The sequence below is a fragment of the Nannobrachium achirus genome, assembly GCF_963921795.1.
Source record: "Nannobrachium achirus genome assembly, chromosome: 7".
In the NCBI taxonomy this organism is placed as follows: Eukaryota; Metazoa; Chordata; class Actinopteri; order Myctophiformes; family Myctophidae; genus Nannobrachium; species Nannobrachium achirus.
Window position 1 is genome coordinate 47469327 of NC_137816.1, and position 19963 is coordinate 47489289.

Below are 19963 nucleotides of genomic sequence, written 5' to 3' on the forward strand. Positions count from 1 at the left end.
GAGGCCCTGGGCCTGTAGGGCCTGGTAACATTTACATCAAATATCTAAATATTGAATCAAGCAACTTAAAAACTGTTCAGGGCGTTCATAAAAGCCTGATTAGACGATAAAATGACCAAAAGTTTTTTGAAAGTGAAATATCCCAGCTCTTATGGCTTACTGTCTCCGACCACCCAACCTTTCGTCGGAGAGTTCTGACTTTCCGACGTGCATGCATTCATTTGGTGCATTTTTTATTTCATTTGGGTATGTGGATCGTCATACTGTAACTGTATTTCAGCCTTACACTAGATTGTATGAATAAATCATTCAATTAAAAAAAGGGAAAAAAAGACTTGACTCTGACTCAACCTTGAGCTCAGAGACTTGCAAACATCTCTGACACACGCACACGCGCGCACACACAGACACACACACACACACACACACGCACACAAACAAAAAGAATGTTTTTTTTTTGACAGAGCTCCAAACCGGTCCAAGGAACATGTAATTGAAAAATGAAGGCACTTGGGTAACTCAGGGGCAGTGGTGGAAAAAGTACTCTTTTTTTATATATATAATTTTTATCCCACGATTTTGTAACCCATTTTCACCCAGTGCCAATTGCCTATGTAATCCTGGGCTCTGCTCTCCCTCTGCCGTGCCTGGGGAGACATTTCGCATTTTATTCTAAGTAAAAGTATCAATACTACAATGTAGAATTACAAGTAACAAATAAAAGTCAGGAATTCAAAATGTACTTAAAGTACAAAAGCATTGGCATCAAAATATACTTAAAGTACCAAAAGTAGAGGTACAAAATGTTTGAAAATAGCAGATCTACAAGGTCACAATGAGTCCCATGACTCCCATCGCAATGCGTTGGGATCTTGTATATCAGCTATTTTCAAATAGCCTAAGCCTTAGGGTATAAAATAGGACTAATGTTGTTAATGTACGTTTTAAAATATTATAATGTACATCTGCAAAGTAACTAGTAACTAAAGTTTTCAAATAATTGTATTGGAGTAAAAGTACAATATTTGGATCCGAGATGTAATGGGTTAGAAGTGAAAGTATTGGAAATTGTAGTAAAACCAGTAAGACGCCTAAGGGCTAAAAGCGACCTCACCTTGACCTTAAGGGTGAGGTCACACAGGATGGAATTCGCACAGGATGGAATTCATTTGCAAGTGTGATTCGAGTTGCTGTTGGTTGTTTAAGTTGGACAAAATGTGGACAAAATATTTTGCCAAATATGGATATGACTGACGTCTGACATCATAGATGTCTTATGCTATAGAGTCAGACCATATGTGACTCACACAATATGCCCATACTGTATATGGGCATTCCAAGCTATGGGCTTAATATTGATGACATCAGGGATCTCCATATATGGGCATACAAGGGACGGAATGTGATGTCACAATGTGATGTCACAACAATAATACATCAAACGTACTTATATAGCGCTTTTATATGTACTCAAAGTCGCTTAGCAAAACAAAATAAAAGTAATAAACGTTATTACGAAAATAATTAAAATGCTAAAAGGCTAAAAGGGACACAGAACAAATTTAAAAAAGCTGAGAGGGAGAGTAGAGTTAGGAAGGGAAAGCAAGTCTAAAGAGGTGGGTTTTGAGGGAGGCTTTGAACACGGCAAGGGTGGGGGTGGCTTTTATGTGAGGTGGGAGTGGGTTCCATTGGCTGGGGGCTGCAACTGAAAAAGCCCCGTCACCCCAGGTGCCCCAGATCTTTTTGCTTTATGGGTGAATTCCAAGAGGTTGGCATTGCCAGACCTGAAGGGGCGGGAGGGAACATGGGGTTTGACAAGGTCAGAGAGATAACAGGAAGCCAGGTTGCTGAGGGCCTTGTAGGTGGTGATCAGTATTTTGAAGTTGATTCTGTATTTTACTGGGAGCCAATGGAGGTCGTGGAGACAATGTGATGTCATAGGTCAGCTATAGACATTGAGGCATTACCCTCTGACGTTACTGACAATATGTGACGGTTTTAACTGTGACCCACGGTCGCAATAACTCAAAATTGTACAGGAACAGTACAGGAATGTTACTTTTACACGACTGTGCAGGGGTAAAGTACTTTCCCACTACCGTGGAGTCTAGGGGCTTGGATCCATTGCAGTGCATCTGGCGCCTGTCAGTAGGGAAATGTTGAGCATGAGGCGTAGGACTGAGGCGCTACATCCTCCCAGTGGGGGTTCCCACCGCCAGGTGTGAGACAATAGCAGGGTACAAATGTACCCTGCTATTCCTCCCCACACAAATGTGTGGGGAGGAATTGTCACAAAGACTAAACTGGGGAGAAAAAACAGGCAAAAAACTTTACTCTAAATGTACAAATAAAATAAATGCAAACCGGAAACTAATATTTTACTAAGGGCAGACAGACAATATTGTAGTAGTACATGGCCTAAAAGATAACGAAATTACATTATTCGAGCATTAGCTTTAATGAAATACAGTGCTTTGAAGTTGACTTGTTCATTATAATATACAACTTACTGTACTTCAACCGGATCTAATCCTTATTTCTTATATACATCCTGCTTTACATATTATTATTTTTCTTTGTTCTTTCGCTGCCTTTCTCTTCTGCTGTCCTTCTCACGGTAAACTACAGGAAGGACTTCCTGTAGCTCTCGGCCAGGCTCTGATTGACCAAGAGACCTGGAATGTTTTGGAAAGCATGTCTGCTTTCGTCTTGTCAATTGGCTCTACAGTCTATTGGCTCTATCATTTTTTGCAACCGGCAGTATTAATAGAAAAATAATGGGTCCATTTTATCGTGGTGAAGTGGTCCGCAACATTATTAATGTAAAAACGCTTGCCTTTTATTTTGTTCTAATCAGTTTAGGAATGTTATGTTGGTGGTGGAACACAAGAAAAGAAACTTTAATATAATATCGGTTCTGCTTGGAAAAATAAATAGAAAATGTTTATAAGCCTTGGTCTGACTACACCTGCTGCATGTAGACAACAGCATCAGAAGGAATTTAGTCAGTGCATAATAATGAACTTTTTTCTGCTTTTATTTTTGTTTTTGAAGATTTATTATTGCACACCAGTGCAACTGCAGGAAGAAATTCCTTTAGTTGGCATTGTGAGGCGGAGTGGTTAGTGAGCCTGCCTGGGGAGCCAGAGCTACTGGTTGTTGCAGGTACGATTCCCGGCCAGGCCAGCTATGTGTCGATGTGTCCCTGAGCAAGACTCTTAACCCCTAATTGCTCCCCGAGCGCCACATATGGCTGCTCACTGCTCCTAGTTGTTATAGCATGGGTAAAATGCAGAGGAAAATGTCACCTATTTGCAAATGTACTGTGACAAAAAAACACCCCAAGGCGTGGGGCTAATGAAACATAACTCCGGCCACGCACCATTGTACTAACGAAACATAACTCCAGCCATGCACCGTTGTACTAACATAGCATACATAGTGTGTGTGTGTGTGTGTGTGTGTGTGTGTGTGTGTGTCTCGGCTGCTCAACAGCGCCACTTGGTGACCCAGGTCTGCATTGCAGCTATTTGTACTCTACGCCCACGGGACAGGGTAGTCTTGGAGGATTCGCCTCGATACGTGGGCTGCAGAAGCGTTGCCACTGTAATTTATTTTAATTTAGATACGGGTAACCTCCAGCACCATCTTTGCCTCCAGTTACCCATTCTCAAATTCTGTGCTGGGCTGACTTCCGGCCCAGAGATATAATGGTTTCTTCCCAGAAGTTCTTCTCGACCCCCTAGTGGCGAAAAAAAAGAACTTCTGGGAACTCAGATTAAGGACACGGAGACAGGGAGACACACAAACTAGTTTGTAGGGAGCTGCTTCACCGCTCTAAAAAAGGAAAATAAAAGGTTTACTGCTGGATTGGCATGGAATTTGCTGACCGTTCTTCTAGTGGCACCTTTAGGACTAAACTTTAATTTGCATTCAAGATATCCCAAAAATATACAAATTGAATAGGCGGATTGGCATGAAACCCCATAGGCCCTATTCATTCATACGGATCAGCAGTTAGCACAGCCCACTGTGTCTCTCTCCATGGTCCTGAAATGGTAAAATCTTGCCCCTCTCTCTCACGCTGTCTTTCTTTGTGTTTGTATTTGGGTCAAAACAAAAATACAGTGGCAGCAGGTGTTACTTAATCTTTGCTATGGTTAGGAGCGGGTGGCCAAACATCGACAGCGGGTTGAAACCAATGCGGGAGCAGGCAGTAATGAATCAGAATCAGTCAGTCAGAACTCCAGCAGGAGTGGAATTGAGAAGACAGTCCAGTGCAGGACTCCAATATCTTGCTTGTGCTTATAGTCTGTGCCTGGATGACGTATTTCTGCTTTTACATCAAACACAGCTGAGATCAGCTACTAGTGATTGATTTTCTTCTGTGAGGAACAGCGTGTTGGGCAATTGCATTTTGGGAAAGAAAAACAAGCAACAGCTGACAATCTTTCTAGAAACGTGGTGGAATCAAAATATCTGCCTTTGAAATTTAGAGGAGTTAAAAAAAAATATGTAAAGAGCAGATACTAAATTTTTTTAACATCTTTCGTCTAGTGCTGTCCTCAAATGAACTTAGCCCCACTAGTGAGAGTATAGGGTTCTAAGGATGGAAATGGTTCAAACTGCTTTTGTCTGGTTTGTGTTCTAGGGTGCAGCATGAACTATTCTTTGTCCTGTCGCTTATTAAGTGGAAGAGAATCCCACTCCATGCTCAAGAGGCTGTTTTAACATTTAACATTTTAGCATAATTAAACAAGTAGTGGCGGCCTTTGCTATTTGGAAGTCTGTTTCAGAAACCAATTGGAGCTTAAAGGGATCCCTGGCTAATACGACAAATATGCCTTAATACATTATAATTGTCCTCTATAACTACAATGTAAAATTAGAAACACCTTAATTATTTTATTTCTTCTAGAAATAGCTAATCTTTCACTCAACAGGGGAAATGCCCGTCGCAAGTTGATGATGTCATAAATGTCATGTGTGATCTATCCCTACGGAATTTATGGCATGCATGTGCAAATAAAAACAAACATAATACTTCCTATGGTTAATATGAGCATCAAATCAATATTTCAAATGTGTTTTTTGCACATGCATACCATAGATTCCATAGGGATAGATCATCATCATCATCATCAGGACTCATGCTCGGCGGGGACGTCGCCATGCGTAGAGCCAATCAGTTTCACCAATCTTCTCCATTTGGGTCGATCCAGGGCTAGGGGCTCAGCATCATCCAGTGACAGGCCCACCTGGTGTAGGTCCCTGGTGATGGCATCAATCCAGCGAGTGCGTGGTGCACCACAGGGGCGTTTCCAACCAGCGGCTTTTGGATCGAAGTGGAGGATAGCGTATGTAGGGTGATCAGGGGGGAGTCTTTTCATGTGACCATACCATCGCAACCGCCGCTGAGCTGCCATAAGGGATGCGGGGGGCTGTTTGGTGCGCTCCCGCAGTGTGATGTTTGAGACTCGATCCTGCCATGTTATCCCCTCTATTGTGCGCAGTGCTCTGGTGTCGAAGCCGTCGATTCTGTCTGCCAGGGTCTTGTTGAGAGGCCAGGTTTCAGCTCCATAGAGGAGGATGGAGAGAATTGAGCTGTTGTAGATGCGTATTTTGGTCTCTCTTGTTATGGAATGGTGTCTCCACAGCGGCTTCCAAAGAGTTTTCATGGCACTGGCTGCCAGGGCACGTCTCCGGTTTATCTCGGTTGCTATGTTGCCGTTGTTAGTGACAATGGACCCGAGATAGTTAAACATTTATGACATCATCAACTTGCGACAGGCATTTCCCCTATTGAGTGAAAGATTAGCTATTTCTAGAAGAAATAAGATATTTAAGGTGTTTTTAATTTTACATTGTAGTTATAGAGGACAATTATAATGTATATTAAGGCATATTTGTCGTATAGCCAGGGATCCTTTTAACTCAACTTTCAACTTGTGCCGGGGGCCACAAGAGGGCGCCAGAGTGCCAGACATTTCTGTATAGGCCTTCGCTCTAGCTTCCGTCGACACAGGCAGTAGTGGCTTGTGATTTCACTGCAACTACTGTTATGGATGACGAGAGGAGGAAGTTAAGAGTTAGCTATTAGCTTCTTTATTTTTTAGAAGCCCGATCTGAAGCTATTTTAGTTGCAAAAAAACTTTGTCGCTGCACTGGGAACACAGTTCAGAGAAAAAGGTCTCTAAAGATGTGAGTTTGTATTGGAGTCGGCGGCGCGGTGCGGCGGCGTTGCCTGATTACGGGCCGATGTAAACAGAATCGCGGCCCCGGCCATGGATGGAAAATTAGACCGGGGCTTCGTTGAGGCCTCCGATTAATTAATACATTTTATTAAATATCCCGGACTAGTACGGGATAGGCACCCCGGAATACGTCGCGTTTTTTTTGGGGGGCTCTAAACTTTATTTTAAACCATTTTCAATGGAATAAATCGTCGGACCATCTAGAATCACTCGTTGGAAAGCGTAGGACGAGTCAGGACCACCCACATCTCTACAAGCAGCTCAGGGTAAGTAAAATAGCAAAAAAAAACATTGTATTGGATTGAAATAAAGCCGAACTTGTCCGGGATAGGCACAAAAAGGGTTAAGGCACTCTTTCAAACCATCCAAGACTACTATTCAGAGGATTTTTTTAAGATAATATTTTGGCGTTTCTGTTTTATTTTGACAGGACAGTGAACAGAGACACACAAATGAAGAGAAGAGAGACAGGGCAGGAGAGACATGCAGTAAAGTGCCTCAGGTCCGATTTGAACCAGGGATAACTGCAAGAAAGAATATATCCTTATTTATGTTGTTTGCACTCCTACTTGGTGAGCCTCGAGGTGCCCCAGGCATTGGCTTTTTAATAAGACTAGCAATGACAATAAATCCTGCGGGCCTGCTTTCTCTACTTCCCTCTTTCTCTCAGAAGTTATCAAACTCCACTGGTGTCAGGAATAGGCGTTATGTGTGGGTGTAGCACATACACAGATGCATTGTGGACCAGGTTTGCATCAAATGTAGACCAGACACTTCAAATAAAAAATAAAAAAACATAAACGCTTCATTACAAATTCAACTGGTAGCATCATCATTTGGTTGAAATCCAGCTCATGATTTGTGACATTGTCACAGATTCTCCTTTGTCCTGTCTCTTTCCGTTGCAGCAGTGAAGCAAAATAATATCATAATACCATAAAATGGTGACTTTGTCAGATGTTATAATAATTCGTTTGTTGCCGTGTTCTTCCTCAGTACACATAAATACACAACGTTGTCTTGTAACTGTAGGCCTATACTAAATCAGTCATGTTTTACACAAATAATGTAATATGAATATGTAACCAGAATGTTACATGAATATTTACGTCTCAAGTACTGTACTAAATAGTAAATACATCAAGCATGGTGTCTAGTTAGTTTGCTAGGATGAGATAGAAAACATGTGCACTAATTATGTTTTATTAAACAACAGTTCCCCAGCACTCACAGACTGCATGTTACATAATGGTAAAAGTGAAAACTGTGGGTATAAAGCAGGACTCAAAGTAGAGCCGATGCATTGGAAATTGTATGAACAATGTTGCAAGATAATAATAATGTGGATCTTGGGGTCCACATGGGCTCTGACCTGTGGCCAGCTTGTGACATCACTAATCTCTGGTGTATTTGAATATGATATAGAGTACAAGTAACACGCCGTAAGGGCGAGAAGCAATTTACACACACACACACACACACACACACACACACACACACACACACACACACACACACACACACACACACACACACACACACACACACACACACACAGTATGTGAACAGTCTGTGAAAGCCACAGGCAATCAGTGACACGGCACAGAACCATGTGAGTGGGTGAGCCAATCAGCAACGCGGCACAGACACAGAATACAGCTGCGAAAGGCACAGGCAATCAGCGACGCGTCTCAGACATGAGCGTGACTCACGGACATTAGCTGGAGGTTTTCATACTAACTGCAACCTGACGGTCGCAATGACTCTGATTTGGAAACCCATTATAAAATAAAAAAGTGGGGTGGCAGAAAGCACTATGATAGCCTATACCAGTGTTTCTCAAATGGGGGTACGTGTACCCCTAGGGGTTTGTAGGGGTAGTGCAGGGGGTACGTGAGTAAAACTAGAAATTGGGAATATGTATTTTAGTGTTGTGGTCAATGATAAAACATTGACAGACTTTGTGTGAACCAGCTCATTTGTAAAATTGTTAAAACAAATCAATACCTTAGTACAACTGTTATTGAATAGAAAGCAATGTTTATTTGCCATTATGCTGTTCTTGAACATATTGGCATGCATGGGAACTCAGTTTTTATAAATGCTGTAGTCAGGGGAAGGTAATAAGAAATAAGGTAAAGGGGGTACTGCAGACACAAAGGTTTGAGAACCACTGGCCTATACTGTACTGACAGCATTATATGATTTAGTGTGGGTCGGTCCAGCAGTTTGCAGGATTAGCTCTGCATAAACACACTGACAGACCCTCTTGTAGACGACTAGCCACCTACAGAGCCATGCTCTGCATTTAGCCAATGATCATTCCCTATCTATAGTCCTCTTATTACAGCTGGACCCCGGCGACTAACACTAGGAACTGTGTTGGGAGGCACTGGTAATGAAGACGGCCCGTGGGAATATGGAGCCTCACAGGGCGTCCGCTGGGAGAACACACATTACAGCAGGTTATCACCAACTATTAACACCCTCCTGGGACTTATTGTGCTAAAGTAGCCTGGTACTGGCTATGGTTACATGTGGCGTAATTATATCATATATTTTATTGGATACTCTTTTAGCCCTGAGGACACTCTTCCAATTGTTCTTCAGAACAAAAACGCACCTTAGTTATTTAGTCAGTTTAGTTCTCTAATTTCAGCAAAAGTAATGTGTCGTGTATTATGCAAAAAGAGAATCTCGTATACAGTACATGTATATACGATACACAAACATATAAAATAAATACTGCAGACATCCTGAATGAAACCAGTCATGTACAGTACATTCATACTCTGTGTGCAACATGCCTTCCTTCCTAATTGCCTATTCCTATAATACTGTTAAAGAGACATGGTGTGTGGCTGTACTGTATGGTCTGTGACTCCGTTTGTGTGTTCCATGGCTGGAGAAGAGAAGAGAAGAGAAGAGAAGAGAAGAGAAGAGAAGAGAAGAGAAGAGAAGAGAAGAGAAGAGAAGAGAAGAATAACAGAATTATGGAAGGTGAAAGACAGTGAGTGAGAGCTGGATACAGTACGACAAGCGAGGGAGAAAGAGGTATCAGGACTGTGGCAGAGAGAGAGAAAGTGGGAGATGGTAGCAGAGAGCGGGGTAAAGAATACAGAGAGAACCTCGAAAGAATGACAAGAGTGAGAGTGAGTGTGAGAGGGAGAGGATGAGAGCAGCAAGTCTTATCTGGAATGTCATTTTGACGCTTAAAAAATTTTCATCCAGACTTAATTGGCATATGTGACAGAGAACTAGACAGCTATAGCTGGCCGTGTTGTTGTCATGCGGCGGGCCTCACATATTACCTGTCTCACAGTGGCGCTCTGTGAATCCTGAAGGGCACACACATGTGTTGGGTGACACACATGTCCCTCCGCTTCTGCAGCCCTCCTCACAGAACGCTAGAGACAGACAGAGAGACAGAGAGAGAAGAGAAGAGGAGAGAGTGATGAGTGTCATTCATTGTGCATTGTACAGTATCTGGGTGTGTTCTGTGTCAAATCAAAGGCTAGTCAGGTTCTGCAAAAGCTGTCACACTGTGCACAGGGCAAAGGGAATTCTGACTAGTCTAAATTTAGCATCGCTCTGAAAGTGTGACTGTCCTTGTGTGTGTCTTCTCCATAACATGATGACCCCCATAGATGTGGCACGTGTTCTTCACCTTTTCGGCGAGCAGAGAAAATGACTATGAATTCTATGAACAGAGTGGGAAGTATCGCCCTGGCAAAGTACAATTATTGCAAGACTAAGGTTCCAGGGGAAGAGTCCTAGTGGGGATAGAGGAGGGATGAGAAAGATTAATGCTAACTAACTCTGGCGACGAGACAAAAGGTAGAGTTTGTGCAAGTGCAGACAAGAGGTAGAGGACGTGAGAAGCAAAACAGAGGGAGAGAGAGAGAGAGAGAGAGAGAGAAAGAGAATCGAGTGTGCTTAAAGAAGAGAGGATTAAACCCAAAAGAGGGCAGACTTAATTGAGCGAGAGAGAAATTACTTTGAGCATTTCTATGCTTAATTAATGACAATTTGAAAGATGGGTCTTAATGGCCTATGGAATCTATTTATAGTCTTATACATATCACTGTGTGTCGGCGTATGTGTATGCACCAAGTACTGTATGTACCAATGATTTGTGTGTGTGTGTGTGTGTGTGTGTGTGTGTGTGTGTGTGTGCGTGCGTGCGTGCGTGCGTGCGTGCGTGCGTGCGTGCGTGCGTGCGTGCGTGCGTGCGTGCGTGCGTGCGTGCGTTTGTGCGTGCATGCGTGCGTGCGACTGCAAATGGAGAGCGATGTCATTTGTACATACAATGATCAAGTGGGTGTTGGAATTTTTTTTTTCTTTTTAAGCAGGGCAAATATACAAACTCAGTCAAGTCACGAGCATAATAAATAACAGCGGCGAGCTCCACGCCAAAAGCCATTAGAGCTATTAATTTCACTGGTTCCACTCTTTAAGAAGTTCTATCAGGCCCCTCATTAGGAGCTTGATTGCCTCTGTACCAATAAAGCCCACGCTTAAAAATTAATTATACTTGTATTGACTCAATCTATCTCCAGCACTAATTATCATTTCACCATCATCAGCATAACGCTCCCTGTGCCGCCTGGCAGTCCAACTAATGGCTTCCACAGATTGGAAGGTGGGGGGCCAGGGGGCGGTAAGAGACGTTAAGGGGATTTGGCTCAGCTGTGTGTGTTTGTGTGTGTGTGTGTGTGTGTGTGTGTGTGTGTGTGCGTGCGTGCGTGCGTGCGTGCGTGCGTGCGTGCGTGCAGAATATGCGTGTATGGGGAGGCGAGACTGACAGGTGAAGTGGAACAGGAGTGGAGTGCAACAAAAGCTAGTTAGAGGTATTGTGTGGGGGTGGGTTTGTGGACAGAGGTGTGTAATAATAATGCAGTGGATGCAATATAGCCTACCGTTTGCATTATAGAACTGTTCTGCTGCTGAGGCATGTTATTCTATCTTCTGGCTTTGATCTATACTCCTGTCTTGCACTATATTGCACAAAGCTCTGCTAATTGAGTCGATCGGATCTGTCAGCACAGCTGTACTGTTGAGGACAGGAAATTACATCATTACTGCATAATTGCAGGGCGCCCGCTGGCCTAGCGGTCCAGACGCATACAGTCTGTATATCACATATAGGTTCTAATGCAGCCTGACAGCGTGTTGTGGGTTCGAATCCCGATACCGATGCGACATTTGCTGTGTGTCACTCCCCGAGTCCCAGTCCCTCTCAAACTCCACAAAGCCCCCCCAAAAAATATAAAAATGACATACTCCATAATTATGCTGCCAGACTCTCAATTAAACCTTTGTCAAGTCCCGCCCCTCTTCGTGCCCATTGGTTGCTATTGCTTGGTTGGACAACAATCATAAAAGAATCAGTCCCTCACCCACTACCATTAAAAAAAACAAAGTTTTTCAAAAGCTTCACATTGATATTGAACAATTTTGCCATTTTAAACATAGCTGTACTAAGCAGCTGCCAAATTGTCCTTACCTTTTAACGTGGGCACGTGCACGCATAGTGCATGATCTGTGCGCGACTCATGTAGTAGACCGGTAGACAAGATGACAGCTTTCGAATAAAAAGAAAATCCATTGGAATAGACAAATCCGTTGCCAGGCTGTTACCCCTGCTGTAAACGCCAGTGTTACATAAGAAAACATTGGAAACGGCCAGCTGTGCACTATGGTAACACGCGGACACGTTCGCGCACATAGCAGACGATATGTGCGCGGATCATATGCCAGGCGGGTAGAGGAATCAAACAGCTACAAAATAAAAATAAAACGCGTGAAAAAAAAAACATTCTATGGCCGTGCAGCTCCTTCCTTTGTTTACAAGGAAAACATATGGGCCGGGAGCTATGATTAGCTTTCAGAACGGATATGGAAAACTAGATCCGGTCTAAACAGGAAATACGACCGGATACAGTTAGGGGGCGGGCCTAAAGTCTCCGAAGCGGCTATATACAGCGACCATACTTTTAATCATTTCATAATGATTAAAGCTAATTAAATCTTCGGGCTCCTCGGGCATCGCAGAGAGGTACAGCGGGAAATCTCCGGTTTCGACGGGGATCGCGGGAAATGAGTTAATGTATTGCATTTTTATGTTAAACTTGGACTATTTTTCTTTTCTTACTGGGGGAGAGTGAAGCAGGCGGCATACCTTTCGCAGAAATAAAGTTTGCACAAAGTAAGAATATGACATGATAAACAAAATATATACAAAAACTAAAGAAATCCCTTAAAGCTCACAAAGAACAAGTAAAGTATCATTATTACTTTTGAATTCACTGAGAGGAATACACTTATTTCCAATGTCGGAGAAATGTTTTGTAGACTAGCCAGCTATATATATATATATATATATATATATATATATATATATATATATATATATATAAGCAGCTGTAGCTGCCAACAGAGACGGGCGCTTACAGTAGGTGGCTAGGGGAATCTAGGGGTTCCAATCCACTGCAGTGTATCTGGCTTGTCTAAGCGTCAATGCGAACACAATGGGTGTTGTTCACACACACACACACACACACACACACACACACACACACACACACACACACACACACACACACACACACACACACACACACACACACACTCTTCAGGGGAGGGAAGCTGGGTGGAGAGTGTGGTCTTTAATGCTGCACTAGCTACTGCTACACGCTGGGTAGGCTCCTGTATAATAACAGTGGCAACACTTAAATGTGTGGGGAGGCTTAATATTGGCATAACGACTAAATTGCAAGAATAAAGGTGGTAAAAATGATTGGCTACTCTTGCTTGTGTATGTTTGTCATCCGTTATATTGTAGAGGAGAGATAACTTTGCAGATTAAAGTTGCTATAAGCAGTTTTCTGCTGACTTAAGCAGGAAACATGCAATTGCTTATTATTATTATTATTTTTTATTATAGTCAGACGGTTAAATGTGCTTCCTAAAGAAATGTTGTGTCTGTGACACTTCCTAGGGCCACAATCTGCCTCCAAAACTATTATTTTTTATCTGTGAGAAGTTCTGTCATTGGTCTGCTTATTTGGCAGCCTGCCAAATAAGCAGACCAATCAGGACCGCCTCTTGTTCTTGTTCGGATTGGTTGACCTGTCTGTCAATCCTTTTAGCCCTGGTCGGCTGGTTCATGCACCAATGAGTTGCTAGTGACAGAGCTTCTTACAGATAAAAGAATAGTTTTGGAGGCAGACTGCGGCACCTAGAAGCGCCATAGAGACTAGATTATTTTAGGGAGCATCGTTAGCTGCCTGAATATAATAAAATAAAAATAAAAATAAAAATAACTGCTTATGTCAGCAGAAAACTGCTTATAGCAACTTTAACCAGAAATATGGTTATTATAGCTAAACAACCTGTAGTGGTTATGGTAACAAACACAAACTGCAACACCACACCAAACCCATGATCTACACTTATCCATTGCAAAACTAATACCCAAACACGACTAGCAGCATACTGAAGGACAGAGGCCCCAATGATTTCTAGTGTTTAGGCTGATAAGCTGTATCATGTGCCAGTATCCCGGTTATCCCGAGTTTATCACAAGTAACATAAACATATACATTTTTCTGAGTAACAAGGCTAAATCAGCTCCTGGCTGAGAGTAACATTACCCACCATCATCCAAACGCACGCACGCACGCACGCACGCACGCACACACGCACGCACGCACACACACACACACACACACACACAGTCCCCAGAGTCCTCCTGACCTCCAGTTAAACGATCACGGTGCTTAACCGAGCCTGTTGCTGACTCGTGACTTTCGGCGACATGCTTATGCTCACACATTTTGCTATTTGACTTTCCATTATGGCCCATAGATTGCTTTTCCAGTGGACGGTGAGAATGGACTCATTCTATTCCCGGCCATGGTTAACAGCCAGGTTCATGGCTGTTAGGGTATTCAAGAATCCTCTCAGAATTAGAAGTGAGCGAGAACCTTAGAGAGAGATGGGGGATGGGGGTCGTGCCGTTAAAAGTGGATTTGAACGAGGGGGGTGGGAGGGGATTGATGGTGTAATGATCCTAGGCTGGCGTTAGAAATGAGCATTGCGATGAGTGGCGAATCGCTGCAGCGTGCTAAATATAAAGATTGTTACGCTGTTAACTCTTTCTCAGCCACGGGGAGCCACTTAATATTAAAACCGAATTAAACCGTACTTCAATCGAAATGTATTGAAATTTATTGAGAAGATTTCTGGCACAGGAGGACAAGGTCCTCTACGCCAGACTCACAACATCTTTAAAAAAAATGTCAACATGCCTTCACACTTCATAAAATACCACCCAATCACACATTATTGCCAGGACTTTCCTTTGGTGTGTGAATGACCAGATAGCACAGGACTGTCGAAAAGTATTCAGGACTCTCATTAGCACTATGGGACCATGCAGAATGAACATCCTAAACTAGACTAAACTTGCTGCTCATGCCATTAATAGAATGTTCACAATCAGGGGCGTCACAAGGGGGGGGGGGGGGGTTTGGGGGAGTAGTACTGAGTTACTAGGGCCCAAGGTGGAGGGGCCTTCATTATTTTCATATTTTAGCTATTGAAAAAACAGCAGATATACAAGCTCACAGCGCGGCACCGAGTGACGCGCTGCAAGCTTATAGATCTGCTTTTTCAAGCGAACATTTGTAACTCAAATTTTGCTTCTGGGGGGGGTCCCTGGAACTAAATATTTTGAGATGGGGGTCCGTGGCCAAATACATATCATTTTGGGGGTCCTTCACATGAAAAAGATTGAGCATCACTCACATAGAAACATAGGTTTTTCAAAAAACCTTAGAAGGATTTGAAATATTAAAAGAAAATATTCGCGATTTTTCAAAAATTGCAGATCTACAAGCTCGCAGCTTGTATATCTGCTATTTTTCAATAGTTAAAGCACAAAATGTGATTGAATCCTTGTACCCGGGGCCCAGAATTTGGTGTGACACCCATGTTCACAACGTGTAGGTGAGAAGCAGATAACGCGAGCTGCCAGGACCCAATGTACCAGAGACAGTCATGATAAATGGGATATTAGGTAACAGCGGTGGTAATGCTGAACATACAGCTGTGCCAAGGAGGAGTGCTCATAAAAATACAGAGCACACTCTATTAGCAAGGCAGCAGGGCACACAGACATACTGTACAGTACAGGGGTGGATAATAAGGTAGATGGCGATAGTGGGATAATGTACAGCTCCTGAACACGGCCATTATCTCGAGTAGAACTCAATGTAATCCGTTGATTTAACTTGGAGAGGGTAAAAATGGACCTGTACTCGAGCTAAATGAACACAGTTTACTGGGTGACAACAGAAGCTAATAATGGACATAGTCTTTCTCTTTCCCGGTTTTTCTCCTGCTCTCGGTTTCTTTCTAACTGTCCTCTCATCCTTCTCGTAAAACTCGATATATCTCTACTCCCAGAGCCAGTGTTATCAACATCTCCCTCCATCCATCTCTCTTAAAGTTATTTATTTCTCTCTCTCTCTCAACAGTAACCGCTAAGGTACTGTATAGCCTATAGAGAATCTCCCCACAGTTTCCCATACGCTTTGATGTTGTCTTTCCTCTGCGTACGAGAGCACCGCGGGGGGGCGGGGGGGGGGGTCTTAAGTACAGAGAAACAAGGCCCACAGAGCAAAGCTGTGCGGAAACGCCTTTGGCCGCGAGGGAGTTAATGTCAGTCCATTTAGCCATACAAATCCACCAGTCTATTATGCATGGCATAATAAGCACACTCTCCGTTAGCCATAGCCATTTCGCGAACAATTCTGCCCGCTCGCCCCCTCGATAGAGACATGATCAACCAGTCGCCAGCGATTAAAGCCGCCTCTATAATGTCAGCACATGAGGGCGACACAATATTTCCGCTTGACCAGACACTTTATGCACTTATATATTCAACGCTGCTGTCGCGGCGCGGCAGACTCTAGCTCGTTGCTCATGCCACGTCTGAGTGATTTTTATCTGTTTTCATCTGCCAGGAGTCATGAAGGAATGAGCTCATCAGAATAGTGAGGGAGGGAGGGAGGGGTGGGGATGGGGGGGTCCAGATGCCCTTGTCAGGAGGATGTGAGGAGCTTTCTTAACGGATTCCTTGCGCACACAGCAAAATGAAATACATTTTCACAAATTAAATGCATACTGTATGTGTGTGTGTGTGTGTGTGTGTGTGTGTGTGTGTGTGTGTGTGTGTGTGCGTGCGTGCGTGCGTGCGTGCGTGCGTGCGTGCGTGCACGTGCGTGCGTGCGTGCGCGTGCGTGCATGCATGCGTGTGCACATGTATATACGTATATATACACAGTATATACTCTACGCCGGTGCCAACCACTTCTAGAAGGGACCGAGTGTGTTAGTGTGTCCGTCTGTCCGTCCGTATGTTGCAGCTGATTGCAACACAAAGACCAATTACACAAATTAAACACAAACTATTGGAACACATGCACCACTTAAAAGACATGCACACACACACAGGCTGGCACTGTACACGTGATGTGCGTGCTTGCACACACACACACACACACACACACACACACACACACACACACACACACACACACACACACACACACACACACAGGCCCAACGCAGTCAGCACATGCATCAGATAAAGTAGTACCGTCTGAATACCAGTGCCCACACATCAAATAAAGTAGACCGCCTGAATACCAAACACACACACACACACACTCATCTAACAGAGTAGGCACCGCTCACTCACACTGGGTGTGATTGTTTTGTTTAAGTGTGGCTCTCTCCAAATCGAAGTGCATACAAGATACAGCAGTAAAGGAGACGACTTTGCTATTGTCTCCTATCTGGTGCCATCAGTCCGATAAGATGAAGTTCACTGCTGAGCAGCATACCATATTAGTTGAATTACCTGTGACCTGCAACAGCAGCCAGCAATCTGGCCTGCAGAGATTAGGTGTGGGAGCCAGCTAACAGCTAGACACAGAGAAAAAAGACCAATGCTTCTCTTACTCACTGAGGCTGGATCTGCAAGAGCTACAGGGGGGAAGAAATAAGAGGATGGGCACGAAGAATAGAATTGCTCTCCACCGAGAAACAATAAAATGCCATTGCACAGTGGACACTGGACAGCTGTGCTATTGCATTACTTTGTTGAACCTAGGTTGCGTACGATAACAGTTATAAACATGACCACAACAGCAATAGCAGTGTTTAGCAGCAATAGACAACAAGTGCTTAATTTATTTGCCTATCATGTGGTCAAGATCATCTTTATAGGCCATATTCACTAAATAGATACAATTTATTCATATTCAGAGTATTGCCAATTGAGGACCATTCTCTTAGACACAACATGCCGAAGCTCTGACAGTGACACAAACTCACCAAACCCAATAAACAAGGGCTTAAAATCATCAAACTGTCTAGACAGCACATCCAACAGGCAAAGACAAGCCAGACAACAATCTAAACAGGTGTGGTGAAGGACGGTGTCAGCTGTCATTCTCTCTAAGCAGTTGATCCTGTTCAAACCACTATGCTATTAAATGAAGGCCAGGCCTCAAACACAAATACATGCAGGTTAAACACTAGGCCTACAAAAAATACAAAATAACACTGAATTATAAGGTTATAAATAAGCAATTTTCGAAAATGTCTCAATTCAATTCCTCATCTGCAGTGGTGGAAAAAGTACTTACTTAAAAATGGGGTACAGTGATTTTTCCCCACCTACAACATAATCATCAGGTATTATATACTTGGAGGAAGATTTTTTATCTTCAAAAAAGTGTACAGAAAGTGTTTTTATGTGGTCACACACCCACCTACTCATTAAGGTTGCGTTCGAAAATGGCCACAATGAGCGCACTCACGCATTCGTTTGTATTGGCCAGTGCACTCAATGCTATATTTTTCCAAACGCGCCTGGTTGTCAGGTGGGTGGTGACCCAGCCGAAGTTAGCCACACCCACAGTGTTGTTGAATGATAAAAAAGCGAAGGGGATGATATTATGATGTCATAACAGTGTATTTCAATTGGGCCTTTTGACTCAGAGGCTTTCAGCTTACAGGGAAGACATATTTGATATTATAACCACACCTGGGGGTCTATTAGAGTCATTTTAACTCCTTAGGTACCAGAGTTGGGGGTAACGCAATTACTGTAACGGAGTTACTGTAATCACATTACTTTTTTCAGTAACGAGTAATGTAACGGCACTACTCCTCCAAAAAAGTAACGAGTAATGTAACGGCACTGCTCCTCCTAAATTGAGTAATGTAAATGTAAAAACATTATAGTTACTGGTCAAACGCTTTGTGTTACTATGAGCCCCCCCATGTCCTCCTTTTTAGGATAAAGATATATCGGCATACATAAGGTTATGTTATATACAGGCGAGTTTATGGAGTAACGCAAAAGTAATGTAAGTAGTGTAACTAATTACTTTCTCCAGGGAGTAGTCAAGTAATGTAAGGCATTACTTTTTTTTGTAAGTAATGTGTAATGTGTAATGTATTACTTTTTTGAGTAACAGACCCCAACTCTGTTAGGCACGTACAAAACAGAAAAAGTACAAAACTATGGCACCACCCCTTTAAGTAAAAGTATCAATCCTGCAATGTAGAAATAGCCTACTAGAAGTAGGAGTCTCAATCCAAAATGTACTTGAGTAAGTACAAAAGCTTGTCTTCTGTTAACTGCTTTGATGAATGCAGGAAAATATCACAAATGCACAAACAAAAGACACACAAGAGCACAGCCTTGCATGCACACACGAAAGCATGGTGCAATATGATGGTGACTCTATTGGTCTTTACAAAGTGCTCTCTCCCTGTCTGTCTGTCTTTCTCTCCCTATCTCTTTCGTGGAGGAAGTGGAAGCAAAGAGCCTCAGAATTTATTGTGGATTTGCTTTGATAGTTTAGAGCCATTCTGCCAGAGACGTGCATTGTGCTCCCTGTCTATCCATTGATTGGTGTGTTTGTGAGTGCAGTGACTGGCTGCACTGATACCGGCGCCTCGCAGCTTGCCATAAATCAGTCAGAGACCAGAGATTTAAGCAAGTGTTTTGGAGCCTCTGAAATATGTGTCCTTGAAACTTCCATTCGTTGTCTGAAAACAAACACAACAAGGACTTTCTTTGTTAATGTAATTTGTACAGGTTGGTAATTAAATTTGAAAACATTTCAGACAATAACGAAGGGTGCTTCAGTTCATAAGCACTCCGCATCCTTTCTCAGCTTTCTTGTTTTGTGTTGCTTTTTGCCGAAATCAATCTCATTTAACCCCCAATAACTAGGGAACGGATTATCACGATGGCACTTTTTTTCCTAATACCTGTTTTAACACACACACACACACACACACACACACACACACACACACACACACACACACACACACACACACACACACACACACACACACACACACACACACACACACACACACACACACACACACACACACACACACACCCGTGTTAAAATAAAAACAAATAAATACGAGGAAATAAGACTTCAGATTTCTAAAACCCCCAAACATCTAGCAAACATACAGAGGACATGACCTTGATCTCAGTCTGGTTGCTCTGGGCATGCTAAGGGGAATAGTCTCACTAATGTTGACACAGTTCCAAATATTATTTTCTACTCGCCAGATATGGTTTGTAGATGAGGGAAGATTAT

General features: G+C 43.0%; 1 protein-coding gene across 1 annotated transcript in view; it reads right to left on the bottom strand.

Annotated features, from left to right (window-relative positions):
- The window catches only part of LOC308288369 (protein kinase C-binding protein NELL1-like), a gene marked incomplete at both ends in the record, with an annotated part of 330259 nt that overhangs the window by 52014 nt on the left and 258282 nt on the right, over window positions 1-19963 (bottom strand). Inside the window, one exon of the mRNA XM_080729790.1 lies at window positions 9566-9661. Within this exon, the coding sequence (XP_080585916.1) occupies window positions 9566-9661 (96 nt within the window). The remainder of the gene's footprint in view (window positions 1-9565; window positions 9662-19963) is intronic.